This window comes from Mesoplodon densirostris, chromosome 12 (genome assembly GCF_025265405.1).
Source record: "Mesoplodon densirostris isolate mMesDen1 chromosome 12, mMesDen1 primary haplotype, whole genome shotgun sequence".
NCBI classification, from domain to species: domain Eukaryota; kingdom Metazoa; phylum Chordata; class Mammalia; order Artiodactyla; family Ziphiidae; genus Mesoplodon; species Mesoplodon densirostris.
In genome coordinates, this window is record NC_082672.1 from 1437202 (window position 1) to 1457961 (window position 20760).

Sequence of the window (20760 nt, forward strand, 5' to 3'; positions counted from 1 at the left end):
CTCCGGAGGCTCTGGGAAGGTCCTACTGCTTCTGGGGCTGCATGATCCCCAGGTTCCTTGGCTTGTGGCTGCATCCCTCCCATCTCAGCTTCTGTCCTCACATGATGTCCTGTGTCCCAGTCACCTTCTTGTTATAAGGACACCAGTCACCTACATAGGTCACCCTCCTCCAGTACGACCTCATCTGCAGAGAGCATGTCTCCAAACAGTGTGAGGTCACAGGCTCCAGGTGGACACGCACTGGGGGGTGTGAACCAGCCTGCCTGGGCCCTTCTTCCCCGTCTGCTGTTAGACGCACACACTTCCCTCACCCCTGAAAACTGATGTTCTGCTCCAGTGTCCGTTAACTCTTCAGAATTCCCGTTTGCCTGCTGTGACCGACTTTGCTCTGTGGTTCGTGGTCACACATCCCTCTGTCCCGTGGTGGCCGCCCAGGACCTTCTGTGCCTGCTCCACCCTCCAATGCCCCCTGTGCAGCAGAACTGCCAAGTCCAGCTTCCCCTTTGGAAGAAACCTCTTCTCTGGAGCTCCAGCAAGGCGATCCCTCTGGCCAAGCACTCCTCTGACCTGGCGCTGCTTGTGGTCTGTTCTCCTCATCAAGCATGAAGGTGGTGAGACTCTTCCTCACCCCGTGTGCTCCTGAGCTGCTCAGCACAGCAGGACTTCCTGTCTTAAAGCTCCTTGGGTGAGTGGCTGTCAGACAGGTGGGTAGATGAAGAAAGGCATTGACGGCTCCGCCTGTTGGCAGATGGGGCGTGAGGGTTTAACCACCACTTTCTGGACAAGGAACAGCCAACCTGTCAGCAAAATCAGGTCAACTAGCAAATCAACAATGCTCCACTAAAAAGGCTTTCAGGGAAACTGGGTTATACATTCTTCTTTGGAGTCCGAGACATCAAATTATTTACATAGAGTCCAGGTTTTTTAATTTAAATGATGACTGTGTCACCAATTAGTTGACCAAAAGCAAGATATCTTACCTTGAACAAGACATATACTATATATTCTTTGAGTCAAGTTTCTTCTTTCTCTGTACATCAGAAATTGATATTGTGTACCCAGTAATAAATGTACAGTCACCATAAACAAAGGCTTTCAGAAAATGCAAACAGTGGGCCAAGGTCACGGTTCTGCTCGGTTACAAGCCCTGTCCCTGTCCCACTCCATCCTCCAAACCCCCAGTGACACCCTGGCTGGACTGCAGTGTGGCTGGCTCTGTGTGCCCCTGCTGCCCCTCCGTGGTCCCCACCTGGCAGGGACCCAGGTGTAGAGGATGCAGGTCCCTCAGCAACGTTACCCCATCAGATTCGAAGGTGGCTTAGAGCAAACTCCCTCTAACACCCTTTAGCTGAGACTTGACCTGTTGACCGCTGACCACACCGCTGCCGGGTACCTCGGGGGTCGCCGGCCCATGCAGCTGGCCACACCGCCTCTTCTGTCTGTGGTCCAGCCTGGCCTTGGGGATACCTCCCTCCCTCCCTCATCCACCCCCTCCTCCGCCCATACCTCCACCAGGCACCCCCCTTTCTGCCCACTCCACCCCATCTCCCATCCATCTCCTCCCTCCGTCCAGGGCCCAGCCTGGCCTCAGGGGATGTGTGAGCTCTGGGAAGTGGCAGGGAGCCTGGCTGTTGCTATTCTTACTTCTCGAGGCTTCCTCTTGCACGACCCGCGCATCGGGCTGTCCTGGTAAGCGAGCCTGTGGAAGCTGACTAAGGCTTGTTCATGCCGCTGGGAAAGTCTGTGCCAGAGGTTCTTGGCCGCACACTGGGCGTCCCCAGGGAGAGGCCATCCTATGGGGTCCAGGCTGAGCTCATGAAGTAGAATTTGGATGAAAATAATTCCGCATCCTGTTTCTCTGTCATCTAGGTGATGTGCTGACTTCCTTTTAGATTAAATATCATACCTTCCGCACATGATACATGAATTCATCCGTCTAACTTCATCAGTAGGTGGACTGATTATTTCCACCCACTTACTCTTTTGCGTTTTATTGATTGTTACTTATTTGGTTTAGAAAGACCATTCTCACTTTGGGTAATGTGAACCAGATCTGAAGCCTACAACTTGCATTCTTTCTCCTAAGCAAAAAGGGGAGTTCCAGCCAATCTTGCTGGTTTTATTTATAGCATTTTATTTCCTGAGAGAAGACAGGAAAAGTCAGTCTTCCCCTCACTCATCTGGCTTCTCCTCTGTGGTCCCCCAGCTGCGGGTCGGAGCAGGGGTGGGGCTATGGGGGTTGGGGGAGGCTGGACCGGACCGGTGCCCGGTGCTCCAGCAAATGCGAGATCAGAGGAGGAATTATGTCATTTCTCCGAAGGAGTGAGTTCAGCTTGCTTCCGCGTGTGTCTGACTGACAGCCCCACACAGGACCCAGCGCATATAAGGAGCGCCTGCTGCCCGGAGGGTGCCGAGCTCTGAGCCCAGCTCTTCTGCTGAGTGGGGCTGGGTCTCCTACCAGACCCTCATACCTCCTGAACCCCATTCCCAACTCTGAGAGGAGTCATCCCTGCAGGTTTTCCACATACCAGGTAAGAGCTTTTTTTAAAAATTCACCAAAACTTTTCATTGTAGTTTAATTTTCATGAAAAGGCTCTTTCTGATTCTAAGAGGGGAGAAGGAGAAAGTGCAGAATAAGTTTAAAGTGAGGAGGGGGCATGCCTATTAGCACCTAAACAGCAAACATGTCTTCACCTTGTATTTGTGTTGCTCAGTTGGGGAACTGAGGCAAGTAAACTCATTTTCAGCACTTTGTTTGCAGGGATGATGCTGTGACCTTCCTGGGCTTTCACATCACCTGAGGATTCTTGTTACTTTCGTGAACGTACCTGCCTGGAAACTGGGGCAGATGCTTCTGTTTTCAGCTACAAAATAAGACATTTCCACATAAAGTTTGTTACTGAGGTGCGGTCATGAGAAAGAAACTAGAAAAAATTGTTCCTGAGCATGTGAAAAATAAGCAGAGAGGTTATAGAGACAAATTCTAAACATTTTTCACAGCTGACAAGTGTTTTTGAATGTTCTTAATGAATAATATTTAGTAAGTCTGTGAAGAGTGTTCTGAATGCCCGTGGACTCCAGCTGTTCTTGAAAGTTTGGGGAATAATTTGCAGATGAAAAGGCAGAGGGGAATTAGCGTGACTTCTGTAAATCCGAGTTGGGTTCCTTTGGGGAAATCACCGCAGTCTCCACCGAGGGAAGGAGGTATTTCTCAGTGAAGTTATGTTTGCTTTGATTGTTGATATAAAAAGAATTTAAAAAGATCTTTACAAGGTCTAATGATATTCTGTTGCAGAAGGCTTTGGAAACCTTTCCTTTGGAAAAAATATGACCTTAAACAGCACTAAATGTGTGAAGTGAGGCATAGGATGTGGGAGCGTGTGTCCCCGTCTCTATGGCGTGTGTCGTAGGATATCATACGTGTTGCCTTCTAAGAACACAGGACTTATAAGGCTGTACCAGCCATACCCATGACTCCGACCCTGCTGTGTTCTTTTTTGCTGTCGTGATCCCCTGAAATAAGATGGGATAGATGGCAGAGTGCTGATAGTTCTGCTTTAGAATCAGAGGATTTGATTTTGTTAGCAACAGAGTTCAGCGTACTCCCTTGAGGCTGATAGGAAGCTGAGCCTCCAGAATTTGGAAATTTACATTTTGGATGGAGCTTGTCTTTGCCAGAGACAGTGGTCACTGCTGTCTTCAGGGGACAAAGGTGCATGTGTGGCTGAATGGGGAATAGACCCTAGCTTTGCAGACGTGCCCACCGTTTACTCTGAAACACTTGCGTAGTGTTCACTGAGTGCCAAGTGCTGGTCTAAGTCCCTTACGCGGCTTCACTCGTGTAACTCAGCCCTCTGGAGTCCTATCAACCTCCTTACTGTCACTCCTACTGCACTGGGTGGTCATGGGACAGCGCATTCCAATGAACGGCCACGCGCCCTGTGCTTGCTGGGCTTCATAAGCCTTTACAGACACTAACTTGCTTGATTTATTTCTCACAATAACCCCATGAGTAGAAAATTTAAATGCCTATTCTTCATTCTACAGAGGAGGAGACTGAGAGCAGAGAGGGTAAGTAAGTTTCCCCAGGTTGCACAGAGGGTGCCTGACAAGGCAGCTCTGAGCCTGGCCCGGCAGGGGCTTGCCTGGGTACACAGCTGGCTCCTCGATGTGCAGGTGGAACTCAGCGAAATTCTGGACTTGCTGTGGACAGACTGAAAGCAAGTGTCTGGATCCCATGGGGAAACCTGAGGGTCCTGCATGGACCCTGCTTCCCCAGGGGATGGTCCCCATCTTGGGGGGAATGGGTAGTTCTAGGTCCCCAAATCCTTCTGGAGAGGGGACTCCTTGGATTTCTTCATCACTGAGAAGCTCAGGATCTTTGAAGCCCTAAACAGGGAGGGGTGCGGGTCCCAGCTTGGCTTCGCCTCAGTGGGACGCAGTGTATCGCTGGAGGGGCGTTGGGACCATGTGCTGCTCAGTGGGGAGACCAGGAGGCTGAGCAGGGGTTAACGGTGGAACGGGCTCCTGGCCAGTCTCTGACTTCTGGGCCAGTGTCTGCTGAGCCTGCCAACTGAGAATCCTCAAGAATGGAAAAACAGCCCTCAGGAAAATAGAAAAGCAAAGCAAAAATGATTACTAAGTAGAAGGCTATTTTTTTTTTGTAATTATGATCACCAAACTAAGTTTACTTCTAACTCATATACAGTTAATATTTATTCTATTTAATTAAGTCATGTGCAACTTTTTTCTTGGCTATTTACACAAAACGTCTTCATAGGTTATTTTCCCCAAGCTGACATTTTTCTGAATTCAAACTTCCTGGGTTTACATCCTGGCTACACCTTTCAGTAGCATCATTGCTCTGGGCAAGCACTTAACTTCTCTGAACTCCACTTACCCATCAGTAAAATGGAGATGATAACAGTAGTTGCTGCCTCCAAGGTCATTATGAGGGTTAAATAATATGAATATTTAGGATGTCATTAGCATAGTGCTTGTCAGCAAATTCTAGACCAGTGAATACCAGCTACAGTTAGAAGAATCCATTTGAAAAGCACATTTCCTATCTAGCTTTAACTGCTCACAAATCCATGTGTTTCTGATTTTCCTATACAAATTCTTTTCAAATGGTCATATGAGTAAAAATTCCAATCTACACTAGACTTTGAGGTTATGTATTCAGAAGTAACGGGTCTGATTTATCTGCAGGGGTTCAGCTGGGCAGAGGCAGGATGCTGTGGCCGCTGCTGCTGCTAGCCTTATGGCCCTGGTACAGTGCTCAGGGTGAGTGTGGACACCCCCCCCCCCCCTGCCCTGGTGACCTGGGCTCCCGGAGCAAGCCTCACCTGTGGGAGGAGGGTGGACAAAGTGGAGGCCTGGATGGAGCATCTCACCTCTTGGAACCTTCTTAACTTAGTTTAAGATAAATCCTCAATTAGTTTTGAGTCCATACATCAGGAAATCATTTATTTTTGGAAAATTCAGGTGGTAGAGAAAGATACCCTCTGACCTGGAGATGCAGTCTTTTGCTGGGCACTTTTTGCCTTTTTTCGTATGTGATATTTACAGCATACTAAACTTTTTGGTGTTTTATAAATTCTTTCCTTCCCATTTTTTTTTTGCTCTTAAAAATGTATCAAAAATATTTTTCCATGTGTTTCTTTTCTTACAACATGATTTTTAATGACTGTATAATATTCCATTAGAAGGTAACCCCCAGTATTTTTAGGTCGATTCCCGTTTACTTTACACATCCCATCTACACTAGTATAAATGATGCCTCATGGAATACTGCTGTGAATACATATATCCTAGAGTTTGTGATTATATATTTAGGATAGCTTCCCAAAGTAAAATTGGTGAGTCAAAGGTTTTAATTATTTTAAGGATTTTTTGATATATGGGCAAACATCTCTATTGCAGGTAGTAAAATGACACTTCTGTCAACAGCACTGTGTATTATAATGCTTTAATTTACCAAGTATTAGATGAAAAGTTATTCTCTGTTTAAACTTTGTGTTCAGAAAATTATTGTGAATGACTTAAAGTGTTAGGAGTTGGTGAGGTCTGACAACGACTCCTTCCAGTAGTTTAGACAGTGACTTAAAACCATTCATTTGTAGCCTTACGGCTCATCATCTCTCAGATGCTCCCCTGCAGGGTGAGCCCTGAGTGGGAGCATGTCTTTCTACAAAATAAGGGATTCCCACGTGATAAGATCAAGTCAGCTGATCTGTCTAAGAAAGCGACATGAAATGTAATTGCTTTCTAATAATGTTCCAGTGGCAAGACTGGAGGTGCACTGCCCTGCAGGATGCCTTTTTGGGCAATCAGATGCTAGAAAGAAGGTCACCTTCGAGCTTCAGCTCTGGGTGGAAGAGCAGGAAAGAGCAGGTGGCCAGGGTCCTGGTCCGGGAGCAGGTGGGACCAAGCATGACCCGAACGCTGCATCCTTCCTGGAGGAAGGCTTGCTGGGCAAAGTGTCAGCTGGTCTGAGCAGAGGGCCCCTGACTGGTCAAGGGCGGAGCTGGTCCTGTGGAAGCAGATGTCTGGGGAGTGAGGATAGCAGTGGTTTTTGAGGAATAAAGCCCGAGCACCCAGGCGAGGAAGGGGGGGACTTGGGGTCCCGAGATGAGGGTGCCTGTGCCTACTGCTCCCCATGACCCCCTTGTTCTGCTCCCCGGGCAGCCGGCGACCAGGACGAGGACACCGCCTTTGACCTCTTCAGCATCAGCAACATCAACCGCAAGACCATCGGGGCCAAGCAGTTCCGGGGGCCGGACCCCAGCGTGCCCGCCTACCGCTTCGTGCGCTTCGACTACATTCCTCCGGTGAGCGCGGAGCACCTGGATCGGATCACCGAGGCCATGCGGCGGAAGGAGGGCTTTTTCCTGACGGCCAGCCTGAAGCAGGACCGCAAGTCCAGGGGCACCCTGCTGGCACTGGAGGGCCCAGGCGCCACACACAGGCAGTTCGAGATCGTGTCCAATGGCCCCGCCGACACCCTGGACCTCACGTACTGGGTGGACGGCACCCAGCACGTCATCTCCCTGGAGGACGTGGGCCTGGCTGATTCCCAGTGGAAGAACATCACTGTGCAGGTGACCGGAGAGACCTACAGCCTCTATGTGGGCTGCGACCTGATGGACAGCTTCACGCTGGACGAGCCCTTTTATGAGCAGCTGAAGACGGAGAAGAGCAGGATGTACGTGGCCAAGGGCCCCGCCCGAGAGAGTCACTTCAGGGTAGGTTCTGCGGGACGCAGCCTAGGGCCTGGGGACCCCAGCGGGGGCCCCGCTTAGTGAGCTGCCTTGTTGAGGGGTCGGGGTGGCCTTGGAGAAGCAGACACACGTGCACAATGCACACCCACTGGCACATGCAATCATGTACAAGTGCACACACAATACACATACACACACGCATGCACACACACTCATAGACACTCTTACATGCACACACAGCACACATGGCTTTCTGAACCAGGAGTGAGCAGAGCAAGCTGTCATAGGTGCTCTTTCTTAGCTGCGCAAATGGTCACCAATATTCTGAGTGAAGATTAATTTGATGATTGAGGAATCAACCCCATTCAAATGTCTCTATAATCCCAGACCCCCAGATTCCAGCTCAGTACTGACATGACAGGAAGACAGGAGAGAAAACTATGTTTTCTAAGGAAGGGGCTATTGATTTATGAGGGAATCGTTCCATGTTCACCTCAGTTATAATATTTTTTACAAGAGGATCTTTCTAAATGCAAGTGGTTAGAACCTGCAGCAGAGGGTTAGTAATTATTCTCCTCCAGGTGTGTGTGTTCTTTGCAAATAAATGTATGATTAGACTCAGTTATTTCAGTAAAGGCCTAGAGATGCTGGTCGTGGTCTCTGGCCATTGTCAGGAAGCCCCCCAGGCCCACGTGGCCGACTGGCCCCACTGGGACGAGCCCCTCACTGTCACCGGGAGGACGGCCTGGTCTCATAGCTGTACCGTCTGTTCTGTGGTTGGAGCAGTGCACGTTCCCGAGACCCAAGGCCGCATGCGGGAACACCAGGCACCCTCAGAGTCCCCTGTGGAGAGAGTGTGGTCCCCGCTGTCCCCTGAGCGTGTTCAGAAGACAACCCTTGCCATCCCTCTGGGGGCCACCACCCCTTCTCTAAGACACTCTTCCTTCTCCTCGGGTCAACCCCGCTGTCTGCCTCTTGCCTCAAATGAAGCTTCAAAGTAACATATACAGATAACCCATTAATGAGATTTCAGACCTGCTGAGGATAAAAGCACAGAAGAAAATGTTCTCACTGCTATAAGTTTACATCCTGTAATTTTGAAATATCGTTTAATGTGGCATCGAACATTTGCTGTTCATCCATCTCCATTTCTTTCCTCGTACATATTTCAGGGTTTGCTGCAGAACGTCTACTTAGTGTTTGAAAACTCTGTGGAAGATCTTCTGAGCAAGAAGGGTTGTCAGCAAAGCCAGGGAGGTAGGTGTCTGAGCTGCGTGTGGTGTCCCATGTCCCACCTCTGATGGGTTCCTCCTTTGGTGTGTGGGGAGGGGCTGGTGGGACATAAGTAAACATGTTGGAATATGTTTCAAGTGCCGCCATGGCCTTGAATGAGTTCGCTGGTCAGCCTGGATGTGTTGGCCTCTGAAACAATACATTGCTTGAAGGATTAATTATGAATATATTTTAATTATCCAATATAATCCATTTTACATGCCAAAAAATAAATCCCTGGCATTTTAACATGATTTTAAATACATGCAACTATTCCAGTCTACTGATGTGTGAAGATCATCTTAATAAGATAACACCACAGATGTTTGTCCAACTTAGTTTATGGAAGTTTTTTTATACTATTCACAACTGTTGATACAGCCTTATTATGAAAATGGATGCCACTTGAATCACTGATAGATAATCCCACGCTGTCTGTTAATTGCATTTTGAATTTACATTCAACCATAATTTGTCAACATTGTCTTGAGCATTTGATATTTGAAGGTCACTATGCTGGGGCTTTTTGAATTCAATGTGTCATTTCATCTTCAAAACCCCTTGAGTTGGGCTCATCCACTTTCCTCACTTTACAAATAAAGAAGCGAGGTGCCAGGAGGGCCCGCTAATTGTCGGGGGAGTGACCTGTGAGCGTCAGAGCAGCGCACCTCCCGCCCCCAGGCTGAGTCCCACACAAGAGGCTCTTATATGCCACGTGATCCCATTTTCTGATTTACTTCCATTAAAAGGCTTCTTCATGTCAACTGTAAGCAAATATAAATTGTTCTTGTATGGATCCATGCGTAAGGATACATAGGATTTGATGTCTGTAATGCACAGTTGCGGCTCTGTGACCCAGCCCTTGACCCCGGAGTGTCCGGAGTGCTGGCTTGACGGTTCAGAGCCCGAAGCCCCGAGCACTGGCATTGCAGGGGCAGCATCTGCGTCCTTCCATCCAAGGCCGTCCACCTTTCAATCTGTGCGTCTGTCAACAGTTGGCCAGTTGAGCTCAGGGAAGGAAAGAAATTAAACTGTGACTTTTGGTGGCCTGTGCAGTGAGAGGACCTTATAAGGCCTCCTGTCACACACCCTCAGCTCCAAACTCCCTGAGCACCACAGCCTCTGAAGCTCTGGACCACATCCCATCCCAAACCGCCAGCTCCGGCTGAAATGCCAATATCAGCCCCTTTGGATTAGCTCATGGACATTTTTTGCGGGGAGCTGAGGTCATAAAAAAGCAAAAGTTCTAAAAAGGCTAAGACAGTACTAACGGACATCCCACAGGACACAGAGAAAGAGGAGGTGGTCCCGGGGGCCCTGGCGGAGGGAGACTTGCTTGTCTCTAGATAAGAGCTTAGCATCCTTGGAAGCGGTCACCCGGCGGGGTGGGCACGTCTCTGTGACAGAGAAAAGGAAAGGGGGCACTTGACCCTCGATGGGGGGGAGAGTGGACCTGGCCCTCACCCCGGTCCCTGTCCTGCATGCCACAAACGGGGCATGTCCTATCCTGAGGAAGGGCTCTGCCCATCTTCCATGAGACGGTCGTGGGACTTCCAGGCACTTTTATTGTTGCTGTATTTTTATTCTTCTACATACATGTAGTGATTAATATGCTTATGTCTGTATGGTTATATATGGTTTTAGGTCTGGTGAGTCTGAGGTATCAATGTGAGTTGCAACAGGATTTACAACCAAATAACAAAACTCGATCATAGACTGTCTGACGGAATTATGACATTGACAAGTCGTAACTCAGTAATGGAATGTATCGGACAAGATAGTTGAGCATCACTGCAGAGAGGACGCTGGGGCTGGCTTGCCGGCCACATCCCAGCTGGCCAGGCTCCCCCGAGGGCGACACCCGTCTCGGCACTTGCCCAGATCACTTTTGTAACTAGTGGCATAGCCGTGTGTGTGTCCCATGTTCAGGGACTTCCAGGGGCTTGTACTATTTCTGGGGTAGTGAGCTCTGAGCCCATGGTTGGGATTCTGCCTTTCTGGGGGTCTCGTGAGGCCAGCAGAGAAATGATGAAATTACTCATTTAGCAAGAAAAGAACTGAATTTGCCTTAATGCAGTAGCCAACAGAAAAGGTGTTTGGGATGGAAAAATGGGATAAATGAGGAGTGAAAGGAGTTGTTGGAATTTATGGAGAATACGGGGCTGGAAACAAGTTTAGGGTGGGGGACAAAAAGAAGGAACTTATCTTAGATAATAAATTATATAAATATTTATATAAAAACAAGAAAAACAGGAAATTGTTGCCTCTAATGAGTTTGAACACAATGCATGATGCAGATGTAGGTCTCTGATGCTTTTTGCATTTTTCCATCCCCGAGCTGACCTTTCGCTCTGCTGATGGGTGGTGTCTGAGGCTCAGTCCCCACGGTGCTGTGAGGTGAGCAGCGCCCTTTGGTACAAGCAGGGCCATAATGGGAAACACCTCCACCAGCTCTCGGGTTCTTGGGCGCCCGTGTAGCTCAAGTGCTCTGGACAGCGCCCTGCGGGCCCGGCCAGGCTGTGGCCAGAGGCCGGCGGGCTCACTGCTCTGTGTCTTCCACGCAGCTGAAGCCAACGCCATCAGCGAGAACACGGAGACGCTGCACCTGAGCCCCCCAGTCTCCATGGAGCATGTGGGCCGGAGCGAGGACAAGGGCCCCGAGGTGTGTGAGCACTCCTGCGAAGAGCTGGGCAGCATGATCAGGGAGCTGTCAGGGCTGCACGTCATCGTGAACCAGCTCCACGAGAACCTGCGCAAAGTGGTGGGTGCCCCGGGGACCCTCCTCTGACCACAAGTAACCTCGACTATCCACCGTTAACCAGCACTGTATCCACCACTACCCCCGACTAGCCACTGCTAGCCAGGAGTAACCACCCGGCTCCCTGGACGAACAGGCTGACGGTCCCGGATGTGTGGTTAAATGCCGCGTGGCTAGAGGGCGGGAGAGGGATGCTTATGGAAAATGTGCTCACGGGCCACGAGCCTTCCTCTCAGTCCTTCAACCCTGGGGATTCGTCTCCCAGGAAACAGAAAGCCTGCACACGAGGGAGGTACGCTCATTTAAAGAATGGCGTTCAGAGTCGAGCCTGTCCCTGAAGGCACGAGGTCATAACAGGCAAATTGGTTTTCCTCTCCACAGCACGTCAAGGGGGAGAACACGTGCCTCAAGTCTTAGGAAGCGTGCTTTAGGACTCAGAGCGGGTTGCTGGCAGTAAGCAGCCTCCGTTGGCCCATCCTCCCACGATGTAGTCCCCAGGCTGAGCTCGGCCTGAAGGAAGCTTGTGTCCGGGGGCGGGGAGCAAGGCTGAGGAAAAAATAACAGAGGGGAGGGGTCCCCAGGGGAGGGGTCCCCAGGCCCTTGAGGCTCTGCCCCGCCCAAGGGCCCTGAGCAGGTTCTGACTCGAGTCCTGGATGGGGCTCCAGCTAGGGCGCTGGCCGGGCAGTACCCACGAAGAGTGTGGCTTCTGGAATGTTCTACCACGTGCTGGGTGGGGACAGGAGCGGGAGGGGGAGTAAGAGAACCCTCCCCTCCCAGCGCTCGCCACTTCATGGAGCCTCCAGGGCTGGGGGCGCCGAGACCAGGGACACCCGCAGGCGGGGGCCCTGCTGGGCGGGGCTCTTCATAAATGTGGAGGACCTTCCCACAAGCTGCACGTGGCGTGTGACCTCTAACTCTCTGGCTGCTTCAGGGCACAGAGCCTCAGCCCTGCTGGTGCTGGTGGCGTCCGGGTGGTCCCAGCGGGGGAGGGGCTGCAGAAGGGAGGCCGAGACAGGAGCGGGGGAGCCTTTGCCCCTGACGCGTCTGGCTTTCAGCTGAAAAGAGCTTCGGGAGAAGTTTATCTACATTGGAGTTGGGAATTAAGGAAATTCGCCAGCTCCCTGAATCACACAAAAACGTCCAGATGGTGCGTTTCTGTCCATTTTGCGCCGGGAGGGTGGGGTCCATACATTTTGGGTGATTCTCAAAGCGCCCATTATCCTCAGTTCAGAAATGTTAGCGGGAGCAGGGTGCCTAGAAGGAGGGAGGTGACAACACACGTGCTCATGGGACAGATGGTGTAACTTCCATTTAGTTGAATTGTTTTACAACTTGGCATTGCTTCCTGCCGTCTGGAGCCCCCATGACAGCAGGGTTTCTGTCTGTTTGCCTTTGCCGTTGTGCTCTCAGAGCCGTGTCTGTCTGGAAGAATGGATGAATTCAAGAACTGAACCTTAGTTTCCAGCTGCGGGTGGCGGGAGGGACCCCGTCCCCCGTGGTCCAGCATGAGGCTCCTTCACGCCTGGGCGGCCTCCACCCGCCCATGCGCGATGGCTGCGCAGCCATGCTGACATCTTTCCCTCCACTTTCCAGTCAAATGACAACCAGTTTCTCTGGGAGCTCATTGGAGGACCCCCCAAGACCAGAAACATGTCCGCCTGCTGGCAGGACGGCAGGTTCTTTGTGGAGAATGAAACCTGGGTGGTGGACAGCTGCACCAAGTGCACCTGCAAGGTGAGACGGGCACACGGTCTCCTGGTGGTGGCCCCGGGCTGGAGGCTTCCCGCTCGATGCTCCCCGTGCTGCACGTGGGGCGTGGGGAAGGGGGCCACCTGCAATGAGGCCCGAGTGGGCCCGTGGTTCTGCGCCCAGGGAGCCGGGGAGGGTGCGGCCAGTGTCACCCGGTGGCTGGCCGGTCCCCCGCTTGTTTGTGTTTGATACAACTCGGTCCTGCGAGGGCCTAGGGTTCCGCACAAGCCGCTGGGGATGGGGGTCACTGCCCACAACACGACATGCCACTTGTTTCTTTATGTCCTGCCACCTGGTCTCCACTGCTGGGGGCCTGGACGCTGGACGCCGCTGCGACCTTGCGCATCCTCCCGCCGGCAGCGTGCGGAAGGCCCTGTGGAGCGTGCGGCGCGGCGAGAGATGCACTCGCGTCCCTGTAACCGGCGGGGTCTGCGGGCAGAGACCTCCAGCCTTCCCGCCGACCCTTCCAGTCAAGCCCTGGGTCAGTGTTCATGTTCTTAAATGAGTGACATAAATGCCTCTTTTCCTTGTAGAAATTTAAAACCGTTTGCCACCAGATCAGATGCCCTCCCGCCACATGCGCCGACCCGTCGTTTGTGGACGGCGAGTGCTGTCCCTCCTGCTTCCACGGTGAGTGCCCGGTGGGCGGGCGGCGGCCTCGGCCCCAGCGGCCCCGGCTGTGTGACCGTGTGGGTCTGTGTCGGATGGTCTCGCAGGGGCCGGGGCTCCGAGGTCCTCCTGAAGCGCCCAGATGCTCGTGGCTCCGGAGTCGCGGTGACCCTGGTCCTCCTCAGCCTTCCCTCCTGTGCTGGTCCAAAGCCACAGCCCCCGCCTCTGTTTCGAGTCCCCCGTCCCCCTCCCCTAGCTCACCCTGGAGCGTCTGAGCCTCCTTCACACCCGGCTCCCCGCCCCCTTCCTCGTGGTGTCATCAGCAGCGTTGACTGAATCGGTTGTTTTCTCTGAAACCTGCTCTGCGTGTCCTGTTTGTCTTTCACTCTCTGGTCCTCATCCTGGTCTGGGGGTCCTTGAGTGTGGTGACCCGGGTGGGGCTGGACAGCTTCCCTGTTCGGGGAGCCCATGGACATGAGCACAGGCTCTGCCCCGCCATGAATCTGAGCAAAATGTGGCTTTTCCAGGTTTCAGATTCTTAATCTGCAAAATACAGAATGAGTGTCCGCATGACACAGGGTTAGTTTTAGGATGAAAATAAACAGCACAAATGTACAAAAGTGCCTGATGTATATTAGGTGTTAAACAGACCAAATCGGACATGCTACAGAGAGTAACGGTGTGATTGCAGGAGCCTGAGGGTCCACTTTTGCCCAGAGGGAGCTGTTTCATGTTGTTGAGTAAAAGCCCAGGAAGGGTCTCCTCAAGTTCTTATCTTGCTGCTTCTGGGACGTTGAATCATAGCATTTACTATTTACCAGAAAGATCTCTTGCATTAAGGTACAACTTTTCTGTTATTCAGAGATTGATAATTTCCTGTGAAGAATTTCTTGGCAAGAAATTGCCTTTTTATTTAACTTGTTCCAATTTAAAGTATTTGGAATGAAATTTAGTGTCCTGTAATTTCAACCAAAAATTGAAGTTTCATCACCATATATAAATCAGCACATGGAGATTCAAGTGGAAATAAGTTACATCTTAGCAACTCAGGCGAAACCTTGTGCAGGCAGGGTTCAGCGCTCTCCTTTGTGAAGCCGTTAGAAGCATCCACAGACCCCTTTCTTGCCAGTAGACGCTGGGTTTCTGGCCAAGCTCCTTGTGCATCCCCCTGCTTCCTCTTTCCTGGGAGTGTGGCCCCTGCGCTCTGACCCTGGGACAGACCTGGGGTGGCCCTGGTGTCTGCCCACTGCCAGCGCCCACCTGGGGCATCCAGCTCGGAGCCCAGGGCTGGGCTCTGCTGTGTGGGGCGGTCCCTGGGGAGGTCTGATGGGCAGGGCTGTTCCCCCCAGCAGACGGCGAGGAAGGCTGGTCCCCATGGGCGGAGTGGACGGAGTGCTCCGTCACCTGCGGGCCTGGCACCCAGCAGAGGGGGCGGTCCTGCGATGTCACCAGTAACACCTGCCTGGGGCCGTCCATCCAGACGCGGTCGTGCAGCCTGGGCAAGTGCGACCACCGCAGTGAGTGTCGGAGGCCGGGCCGGAGGGGGGGACAGGGCCCAGCCCCTGGGGTCCTGGGGGTCCAGAGAACCCCTGCTGCTGCCTTTTCTGGGAGGTGCTCCCCCTGGCCCAAGCATCCTGCTCTTCCCCAGCTGGGCTCCCCGCTCCTGCTTGGTTGATGAGCAGACTCCCGGGACGGGTCAGCCCTGCCTTTCTCTCTGCGCCCTGAGCCTCTGATGTCCTTGTTCCCTCCATGTGCTAGTCCGGCAGGATGGTGGCTGGAGCCACTGGTCACCGTGGTCCTCCTGCTCCGTGACCTGTGGGGTCGGCAATGTCACCCGCATCCGGCTCTGCAACTCACCAGTGCCGCAGTTGGGCGGGCGGAGCTGCAAGGGCAGCGGCCGCGAGACCAAGGCCTGCCAGGGCCCGCCCTGCCCGGGTGAGTGGACAAGGGCGGGGTCTGGGCTCGGGGCCGGCCTTTAACAGGACACAGGCCCGGTGTGGCCCTGCAAGATCAAGGCACTGGGATCCTCTCGGTTGGCTGGTTTCTGGAAGCTGGGCCTCGGGGTGGATGCTGATCACCGTGCTCAGCTCTGACCTCCCCTGAACAAGCTCCAATTAATCCACGATGGAGCAGAAATAGGCCAGGACCGAGGGGGAAATGACAGCAGGCACAGGAGGGGGTCTCAGGAGGCAGCCTCCCCTGCATCTGGGGCACCTGGGGCCTGGGTTTGGGAGGACACGTGCTCCCCGCACCAGGCCTGCTCTGGGACTGGGGCAGGGTCTTCACCCAGAAAAGGTTGTGCTGTGATTCTTCTCCCTACTGAGTTACCTGTACTGATGATGAGTGACAGCCATTTAAAACGAAACTCAGCTCTGCACAGCTTTTCAGACGTGAGCACCTCTTGCCCGTGGCAGGGGTGGACCCATAGCCAGCGGCCCCCGGTCAATGGTCCCAGGTTCTGAGTGCAAAAGATTGTGTGATTTCCCTTCCCGGAGACAAAACAAAAACAAGTGAACTGTCACCCTCTGGACCCCTCCTGACCATATGGTCCTGAGAGGACATTCCTACCAGGTTTCCTCCACGTGTGGAGACACGGCCTTATCCCAGGCTCTTTGTCCTGAGCCCCCAGCACGGGCCGCGTCCCCCGAGTGACCCCTCTGTCCTCTCTCCCCCAGTCGACGGTCGGTGGAGCCCCTGGTCCCCATGGTCGGCCTGCACGGTCACCTGTGCCGGAGGAATCCGCGAGCGGACGCGCATCTGTAACAGCCCGGAGCCCCAGCACGGGGGGAAGGACTGCGTCGGCGACATCACGGAGCATCAGATGTGTAACAGGAGGAGCTGCCCCGCAGGTGGGTGTGCACGGGACGGGCCCGCAGCCTCCAGCCTTTCCGCTGATGGGCGTCTGTCATGGGGCCTGGAGGCTCCAGCCTCAGGCGTCTTTGAAGACACCACTGGGTTTTAATTCTGATTAAGAGTATTAAAATGCTTGGAAAATACAGAGAAGAAAAATCAGTTCTACACACATGAAGTTTTACCCTCTGCTTTATGTTCCTCTGGCATTTTTACATAAAAGCAGAAAGCATGCCGTGCAGAATGGAACATCGTAGGTAGCGCGGTCACAGTGCACGCGTGCCCCGTAACCCCCTACCTCTCCGACGCTTTACTCTCGGAGGTGGTGGATTTTGGTGGCTGCTCCCAGCATCTTCCTAACTCACTCAGTTTCTCCACAGCTGAGCCCCAGAGTGTGTGGGGGCATCCCCAGGGCCGCGTGTGTGGGCTCACGACGGCGCTGCCTGGTGGCGGCTGCTGACTCTGCTCTGCTTCCTCCGTGCAGACGGCTGCTTGTCCAACCCCTGCTTCCCCGGAGCCGCGTGCCGCAGCTTCCCTGACGGGTCCTGGTCCTGCGGCTCTTGCCCGCTGGGCTTCCTGGGCAACGGCACCCACTGCGAGGACCTGGACGAGGTGGGTGCCCCCTCCCCAGGCGGCGGGGCGTCCCTCGGAGGTGGGGAGCGCGGGCTCACGTCTGGCCCCCTGGTCCCCGCAGTGTGCTGTGGTCACCGACATGTGCTTCACGACCGGCAAGGCGCACCGCTGCGTCAACACCAACCCCGGCTTCCACTGCCTGCCCTGCCCTCCACGCTACAAGGGGAGCCAGCCCTTCGGCGTCGGCCTGGAGGCGGCCAGGACGGAGAAGCAGGTGAGCGGCTCAGCCTTCCGAGCTCCTGTTAGAGACGGCAGGACAGTCAGGCGGGAGCTGGAGCTGGAGGGTGGACGGGACAGGAGCGGGGACGGCCGCCTGGGGGAGAGACGGTCGCACTCTGCCGGCCAGCGCGACCCTACCTGCAGGGACCACGGGGCTGAGTTTTCACGCACAGCGTCCCAGAGGCCCAGGGTGGGGACTCGTGGTCTCCCCGTGACCCCAGGCACCACCGGAGGCCTGACGTGGCCTTGCCGTTGCTCGGGCCCTTCCAGGGGGGCAGAGCCCCGGGTCCCCGGACGCTGCCCCCTCCTCAGCATGCTGTGGGCGGCCGGGAGCCCTGTGCCCTCCGCGCGCCTCCCGTCGGGTCAGGGTCAGGGTCAGGGTCCGCCCGCGTCCTCGCGCTCGGCCCGCAGGTGTGTGAGCCGGAGGACCCCTGCAAGGACAGGAGCCACCGCTGCCACAGGCACGCGGAGTGCATCTACCTGGGCCACTTCAGCGACCCCGTGTACAAGTGCGCCTGCCAGACGGGCTACGCGGGCGACGGGCTCATCTGCGGGGAGGACTCGGACCTGGACGGCTGGCCCAACAAGAACCTGGTCTGCGCCACCAATGCCACCTACCACTGCATCAAGGTGAGGGTGTGGCAGGGGCTCCCCCTTCCTCAGGCCCCAGTGGTTCCAGCTCGGGGCAGCTGTGCCCCTGGAGGGGCCTCTACGGGTCCAACCGGTCGGAGGCTCCTTGTGGGCCCTGCACTCTGCGTGGTCCCCACCCCAGGAGCTGACGGGAGCTGGGGCTGTCACTGCCCACCCACTAGCCCCTCCAAGGCATCTGCCTAATGGGTTTCTGCAACTTCCAGGATCACTCTGGAAAAGCAGCTGATTGTTGGGAGCTGGGAGAGGAGGCGGTGCCTAATACACGTTTGTTAACCGAATACAAAGAGAGGCTTGAAATCACTGGGGGTGGGGCGATGTAAACAGGCCCCACCCTCCTCCAAGGCTATGGGGGCCTGAGGTCTGCAGGTGGGCCGGGCTACGGTCACGCAGAGTCTAGCAAACACTTTTCTTTGCAAAGACCCCCATGCGCTGCACACAGGAAGCGGTTAGGGCCCCCGGATGAGTGGGGCTTCCTTAGGGCCTGTAACGGGGCGGAGTCCTCTCCTGGGGCAGCTGTCACCAATGACCACAAACCTGGTGGCTGTAAACGGCAGGACTTCATCCTCTCAGGGTCCGCAGCCAGGAGTCTGAGGTCAAGGTGTGGCAGGGCTGACCGCCCTCCCCCAGGGGAGGGTCCTTCCAGCCTCCCCCAGCTTCTGGGCCCTCCAGGTGTCCGTAGCTTGTGGACATATCATCCCAACCTCTGTTTCTGCCTGCTCCTCTGTGCATCTGTCTCAAACTCCCCCTGACGCCCTTATAAGGACACGCGTGGTTGTATTTAGGGCCCATCTGGATACTCCAGGGTAAACTCGTCCTTTCAAGACGCCTTATATCAGTAATCGCATCTTTTGCATATAAGGTGATATTAACTTTACCATGTAAGGTGATACACGTAGGGACAGTTGTCCCTTTTGCTATATAAGGTAACATTGACAGGTTCTAGAGGTTAAGACATGGCATATGTTTAGGGGACCACCATTCAGACCACTAAACAAGGTGTACCGAAACGTTTTAGTGACGTTTTATACCTTAGAAGCTTCAGAAATATAAATACTACAAACTCACAAAAGACATTACCTGCAAAAGTAAATATATTAATCTCTTTAATATTTATTTATTCTTGTGAATTTTGAGTAAGAGAGTATGAAATTTTATCTTTCGCCCTCTTGATTAAAGATGGCAGATGTTGACTGAAACAAAAAGTGAATCTGCTTTGAAATAACAGAGACAAAGTTTGCAACCTTCATTGTATCTCCCTGACCTAACAAGGTCAGGTGTCAAGCATGGAAATCCCCGCAGGAAGTGGGTGATTATTGGATGTGATTATTGATGAAGATTTCCACTAGGGACCCAGGATGCCCTGGTACCGTAGCAGGAACAATGGAAGGTGTCCACGAGGCTAAGGACACCCTTTTTTTTTTGTTTTTTTTTTTTTCATTTTTGTGGAACTTCAGACAGGAATTTAATAACTAAAAAGGTGGCACATCAAAATTTGCACAATTTGGGCTTCCCTGGTGGCGCAGTGGTTGGGAGTCCGCCTGCCGATGCAGGGGACACGGGTTCGTGCCCTGGTCCAGGAGGATCCCACATGCCGCGGAGCAGCTGGGCCCGTGAGCCATGGCCACTGAGCCTGCGCGTCGGAGCCTGTGCTCCGCAGTGGGAGAGGCCACAACAGTGAGAGGCCCGCGTACGCAAAAAAAAAAAAAAAAAAAAAAAAAAAAAAGAAAAGGAAAAAAATGTGCACAATTTGCACATTGTATTTGCATTAAATATAACTTATGGGAACAAACAGATGCGAAAGTAAGACAGTTCATGGGAAACCCACTCACCCCGTCTGAGAGGTTCCTTTACTCATCTCTGCAAAGGTGCTGAATCCCTCCCTCAGCACCTGTGTCCACACCACAGGAATATGCTCTCCTCCTTCACGGGCTGGAGGTGAAGCTTGGCTCCAGACATGGCCCTGGGCTGTGCTTCTGATCAGACCCCAGACCCACTTGAACCCCTGGGGCTTCTGGGACACCTGTGTTAATGGCATCGAAACACCGTCACGTGGACCCTCTCCTGGTGTTTCCAGCTCCCTCAGGCTGAAGTGTCTGTACAGCTCGGGTTTGAGTCCTTATATCATTGGACTGAAATAAAATGACTTTTTTCTCCCGTTATGGGAATTCTCCACTTCTTGGGCAGAGCTGAATCAGGGAGATGGTTTGGGGAGCTGGGCCTTGGTTCCTGAACAGAGACTCTAGGCCACCTGTTGGCTACTGAGGGTTGAAGGTTTATGACCTTGGCTCTTGGATGGATGCTTGGAGTTTGTGGGAAGCAGTGGGACGGGGGGCTCTGCCCTGTCCTGTGTTTTCATTCTCTCCTGGTTCCCGCAGTCGTTCAGCTGCATACAGGGATCCCGAGCTCAGGACACAGGCTTCTTTTGCCTCAACTCACTGGTGGTGGTGATGTCGGTCCTAGAGCAGCACCTGAGGGGAAACGTGGGGCCCCGGCCCCGCCGCGGGGTCTCCGTCCTCCTGCTCCCGTGAGGACAGGAGCCTGGCATTGGTGTTGCCGGCTCCGCCCTCATTATCTCATATGAAAGAAGGCGGCTCTTGGGAGTGTTTTTGTAACTAGCCTGCTTCCTCTGCTTGCAGGACAACTGCCCCCTCCTGCCTAACTCTGGGCAAGAAGACTTTGACAAGGATGGCATCGGGGACGCCTGTGACGATGACGATGACAATGACGGCGTCAGCGATGAGAAGGTGGGTCCCCCCCACCTGAGCACCTGCCCTCGGGTTGAGGAGCTGGGGAGCG

General features: G+C 53.6%; 1 protein-coding gene across 4 annotated transcripts in view; it reads left to right on the forward strand.

The window, feature by feature from the left end:
- The first annotated feature begins 2260 nt into the window (after positions 1-2260).
- Positions 2261-20760, forward strand: part of THBS2 (thrombospondin 2) — a 29826-nt gene continuing 11326 nt past the window's right edge. Inside the window, exons 1-15 of one of the 4 annotated variants that reach the window (XM_060115280.1) lie at positions 2261-2531; positions 2762-2904; positions 5212-5286; positions 6691-7247; positions 8396-8480; positions 11060-11256; positions 12847-12987; positions 13536-13632; positions 14961-15128; positions 15370-15546; positions 16287-16460; positions 16946-17073; positions 17156-17308; positions 17725-17943; positions 20601-20708. In XM_060115280.1, the coding sequence (XP_059971263.1) occupies positions 5235-5286; positions 6691-7247; positions 8396-8480; positions 11060-11256; positions 12847-12987; positions 13536-13632; positions 14961-15128; positions 15370-15546; positions 16287-16460; positions 16946-17073; positions 17156-17308; positions 17725-17943; positions 20601-20708 (2256 nt within the window). In that variant the 5' untranslated portion in view covers positions 2261-2531; positions 2762-2904; positions 5212-5234. Of the gene's footprint in view, positions 2532-2761; positions 2905-3931; positions 4072-5211; positions 5287-6690; positions 7248-8395; positions 8481-11059; positions 11257-12846; positions 12988-13535; positions 13633-14960; positions 15129-15369; positions 15547-16286; positions 16461-16945; positions 17074-17155; positions 17309-17724; positions 17944-20600; positions 20709-20760 lie in introns of those variants that run through there. The other 3 variants (XM_060115281.1, XM_060115278.1, XM_060115279.1) reach the window with 3 other exon arrangements.